At 57.5% G+C, this 4,508-nt stretch overlaps 3 protein-coding genes across 3 annotated transcripts in view; all 3 read right to left on the reverse strand.

Annotated features, from left to right (window-relative positions):
* The window catches only part of SPRG_22339 (hypothetical protein), a gene marked incomplete at both ends in the record, with an annotated part of 648 nt that extends 571 nt beyond the window's left edge, over positions 1 to 77 (reverse strand). The window contains one exon of the mRNA XM_012353024.1: positions 19 to 77. Coding sequence (XP_012208414.1) covers positions 19 to 77 — 59 coding nt within the window. The remainder of the gene's footprint in view (positions 1 to 18) is intronic.
* Positions 78 to 480: 403 nt separating this feature from the next.
* Positions 481 to 1,659, reverse strand: SPRG_14141 (hypothetical protein; the record flags this gene model as incomplete). The annotated part of the gene is made up of 1 exon (XM_012353008.1): positions 481 to 1,659. One exon carries the CDS (start codon positions 1,657 to 1,659, stop codon positions 481 to 483), a length of 1,179 nt encoding a protein of 392 aa, XP_012208398.1.
* Positions 1,660 to 3,698: 2,039 nt separating this feature from the next.
* Positions 3,699 to 4,508, reverse strand: part of SPRG_22340 (hypothetical protein) — a gene marked incomplete at both ends in the record, with an annotated part of 1,327 nt that continues 517 nt past the window's right edge. Inside the window, one exon of the mRNA XM_012353025.1 lies at positions 3,699 to 4,430. Coding sequence (XP_012208415.1) covers positions 3,699 to 4,430 — 732 coding nt within the window. The remainder of the gene's footprint in view (positions 4,431 to 4,508) is intronic.

The raw sequence follows: 4,508 nt of genomic DNA on the forward strand, positions 1-4,508 counted from the left end.
TCGATTCCAAGGTGCTACGACGAGCCGGCCGCCGAGAGGCTTAGCCGAGCGGGAGACGTGGCGTGTAAACGGCACATGCCGGAACAAAGTTGTCGCGTAGCCATGCGTCGTGCCGCAGGGCTGCCATCATTTGGAAGAGGCACAATGCTTGAGTGTTCAGCAGCAGGTGTTGGAGGTGCAGCTTGGTCAAGAACGCGGTTCGTTGGGCGGCTGCCTCAGGCGTCACAAGGGGCGCCTCGGGGCGAAAGACTCGGTCGTTGCGGGCAAGCCAGACGGTGTGGAGCACGCACGCGCGGAGGATTACGGTATTGATCGTACATCGCTCTCATGACCGCATGTCCACAGCGTTGGCGGATCCCAACACGAAGTGTTTCCGTGGGAGCGTCGTCGACGTGTCCATCGAGTTTGGTCAACTTCCAGTCCCCTGTCGATTGGACGCATTTAATACGATGAAAAAAACATGCATAAGCTGATATCCTTTTATGGGTTGGTGGTGGCCGCCGACGCAACTTTGAGCTGCTCCATCAATCGCGTAAAGAGCAATTCATCGTCGGTCGGTGGCGCGGGCTCGCCGTCCTTGAGCACGATCGCCCAGCTTGCACGCGGCTCAATAGACGCCTTGTCGTTGCCAATGCCGTATCCCATGTGGCCCGCAAACATGAGCGCCTTGCGTTCCGTCCCGTTGTCATCGATGGTCACGTCGACCGTGAGGTACCCTGGCGGAATGGAGTCACTGTCGACGAGCGGGTACTGCAGCACGACTTCCACGAAAACAAAGTCGCTACGCTTGAAGGAGCTATGATCCGCGTCGGGCTTGTATCGCAACTCGTTAAGCGTTCGCTTGTCGCCTTGCCATTTGCCCTCGTCGTTGAAGACACAAAAGACGCTGAGCCAGCCGCTGATGTAGTTGGTGCCCGACCCAGCATGGTGATGGCTGCAAATATTGTTCCAGAACGCCACATCGACGAGTCCGGTGGCCGATGCAACAAACTGGTCGAAAATCGGCGCCAGGAGCGCCGTCCACTCCTGCATGCGTGAGCCGTATGCTGCGAGCTTGTCGAGTCGACTGCGAATGTCTTGCCAGTCGTCGACCGTACCAAGCAATGTCACGTGCGGAATGCCGCAGAGAAAGCTATACGAGTAGCTAAAGTACTTCTTCATTGTCGCCATGAGCATGACGCTAGCGACAATCACGTCGTGGTGTGTCGTCGTTGAGAACGCTGGAAGCAACCAGTCTTTGAGGCTCGGGTCCGCGAGGTGGTCGTCCATGAGGTCGACCCATTGCGCCGCGAATGCACCAAAGTCGGCCGTCCACAAGGACGCATCCGAGTCGATCGTGAGCTCCTTCTGGCCGTCGTGCTGAACGAGCAAGTGCCGGAGTTCGTCCGCGTTGGCGACGACGTACAGGCCAAATTGCGTAAGAATCGCGAGCCACACGTCGTCGGGGCGGAGCACGAGGTCGTGGTGTCGATTGTAGGCCTCCATGACGCCACGGACAAAGCCGCTGTCCGAGGCAACAACAGGCCCGGCATTGACGGCTTGGACGATACTCTTGCAGCCTCCTTTTTGAAATTCTGGCAAGAACGTCACGGGCGAGTCGTCCACGGGGACGACCTGGCACACAGTGCGCGCGACGGACGCAACAGGAAATGTGACCATGGCGGTCGATTGAAGTGTGCACTCGAGCATCACGTTGTCCTACCGTTGCACATATCGCACAAAACAACGCGGCAGTCACTACAACCCAACAGCACGAGAACGAATGCGGCAAGAATTCGAACGCGCCTCCGTTTTGGGTGGCTCCACTGCTCAAATAGTGTCGTGCTAGAAATGTAGACATGGTATTTCACACTGTCAGTCGTAGAACGCTTCGGCAGGTCTCGCAGGCTAACAAAAGCGCGGTCGTGGACGGCTCTATTCGCTCAAATCCAATCGCGCTTGACGAAATATGGAATGCTGGCGTTTGCCGGTGCAACCAACGCAACATAACAAAATGGCCCAAACGCTCGCGAGATTCTATCAACTTGATAATTTTGCATCTGCTGGAGTCCACCATGTGCGATCGCGACGCCATTTGCACCACTTGAAGCACAGGCCCTTGGATAGAAGAACGATACGTTGGCTTACTCATACAACGGCAACACACAACAACTGCAACGGCAACCTTGTTTGCGAATGTTGCCCCCGCTTTCGTGTGTAGGTACGTACAGCAATTCCATCGAAGGTACATTGTGCTATTTCTTCCATTGCCTGGACCTCATTTGAGAACAACGTATTCCGTCTTGGGCGCGTAGACGCGCTGAATCCCCAGCGCGTGCGCTCTCCGAAGATCGACAACGTCCATGGCTTGTATCGCGTCCTGCAAATACTGCAATCGTTGCTCGTACGTTTGGCGCCAACGAATGTGATTGTCGCTCATGAACGACACGCGAAACGTGAGCTCGCCGTCGGGTTCGGCGTCCTTGTAATAGTACACGGGTGCAGCAATCTCAACCTTCCATTTGCCGACATCAAGGTTTGCAGTGGCACGGTGCAGACGCCAATCAAACGTGGTCCATGCCTCGTCTTCTGGATGACGCGCACCTCGAGGGTCATGGAAGATGCCAGGTCCACCTCCGACACAAACACGGAGTCGCCCCATTCGACGCAGGCGCCACGCTGCTCACCCACACGAGTCCGCGACTGGGTGGTGCCGAGCTTGAGGTGGCACTGAATCTTTGAGCCGTCGGTGCCTGTCCCGATACGGCCCACCACGCGCTGCAGGACAACCTGGATCGCTACCGGTGCCACTGGCGGTAGATTTGGGAAAACGCTGGCTTCGGCCTCTTGGCGCAGGCTGTCAACAACGTCGATCATCGACGGGCGACATGAAGGCTCGATGGTGAGGCACTGGTGTACCATCACGGACACGGGGGTCGTTCGACTAAGATCGTGCTGCAAAAGCGGGTCCCCTTCCTCAAGATGCTTGAGACGACATCGAAGCGCATGGTGCGAGAACGGTCTACCCGATACTGCGTTGATGCAATTGGTGTAGGGCAGTTCGTCGGTCGTGAAATACACGAGGAGCAAGCCGAACGCGAAGACATGAGCTTTTTTCCGAGGGAGAATGTCCCCGAATGTCTCTGGTGCCACCAAGTTCTCATCGTCGTCACGAACCCTCACGTCGCTCGCCATGGGATCGTTCATGTGGCACATGCCCGTAAGCACGACGTGGTAAGCGTCATCAACAAGCACGTGGGCGGCGTTGATGGCGCCATGGGTGCAGTTCATTGCGTGGAGCTCGGAGAGGCCGCGAGCCATCGTCAAGGCAACATCAAGGCGTGTGGTCCATGACGTGTTCATGTTCGTAGGGCCGAGCACCGAGCGAAGCTGCCGCGGAGCGCAAGTGCCATGTACACGACGGGGTCTTGGCTGATCGCGCTCAGCCCGGAGGCGCCGACAATCTTGGCAAGCGTGTCACTGCTGACATGGAGCCTAGGAGCCGACGTGTCAGAATGTGTCGCGTCGACGCCGAGATCGACGCGACTCTGCCACGCAACGACAAATCCCACCTCGACACATGTGACATCGACCCTATTGTTTCTTCGGCAAGCGAGTGTACACCTCCCTACAAGACGAACCCAAAACGTCAACCGAGTAAGACGCTTATATGTCGTCCGCGTTGCAATATTAAACGTAGAAACACTAGATACCTCATTTTACTTGGACGACGTTGCCACTTGGAGCTTGAGTCCGAGGATGGACTCTTTCTTCTCGCCGACAATCTGACTTGTGAGCGACGGGCGCACCGAGTTGAGCCCCGTGTACTCGTGGTGGAGCATCGCGGCCCAGCCGTTTTGGCCCTCGCTGTACCGGTGGCCATAAACAAAGTACGAGAGGATCGCGAGGCCGACCCAGCCGCAGCAGAGACCAATGTCCCGCGCGCCCATTTGCGCAATGAGGTACCAGTTGCACGTGATCGCGAGTGCCGGCACGAACGGTACGAGCGGCGACCGGTACATGTCGGGCGACCCGACGTTCTGGGGGCAGAGAAAGTAAATTCCAAAGGTGATGACGACGACCGCCGCGAGGAGCAGCATCGACGCGATGAGGTATCCGGTCGCGGGCTCGGTTGCAATCACGTAGCCCTTCTGGAAGAGAAACATCGAGGCGAGCGAGACAGCCACCAGCGCGCCGGTCAGCTTGTACGCAATCGTTGGCGCCGACTCGCGGGTCCGGACCAAAATCAGCGCCGAGTTGGTCATGTTGAAGCCGACCAGAATACCGAGCGAGACCAAGTTCCAGAGGTAGTCGAACGGCACAAGGAGCGCAATGATGGTGAAGAAGACGCCAGTGATCAACGTGTTCCAGAAGAGGTTGCCCTTCTTGTCGACCTTGCCAAAGATGGGCGGGCAGAGGCCGTCAACCGCCATCGCATACAAGACGCGCGGCTGCGCGAGAAACCCCGACGAGGACGACGGATCGGCATGGTGCAGACCTCGCCAATGTGCACGATCGTGCCCGCCCAG

This window comes from Saprolegnia parasitica, assembly GCF_000151545.1.
Source record: "Saprolegnia parasitica CBS 223.65 unplaced genomic scaffold supercont2.112, whole genome shotgun sequence".
Classification (NCBI taxonomy): Eukaryota; Oomycota; class Saprolegniomycetes; order Saprolegniales; family Saprolegniaceae; genus Saprolegnia; species Saprolegnia parasitica.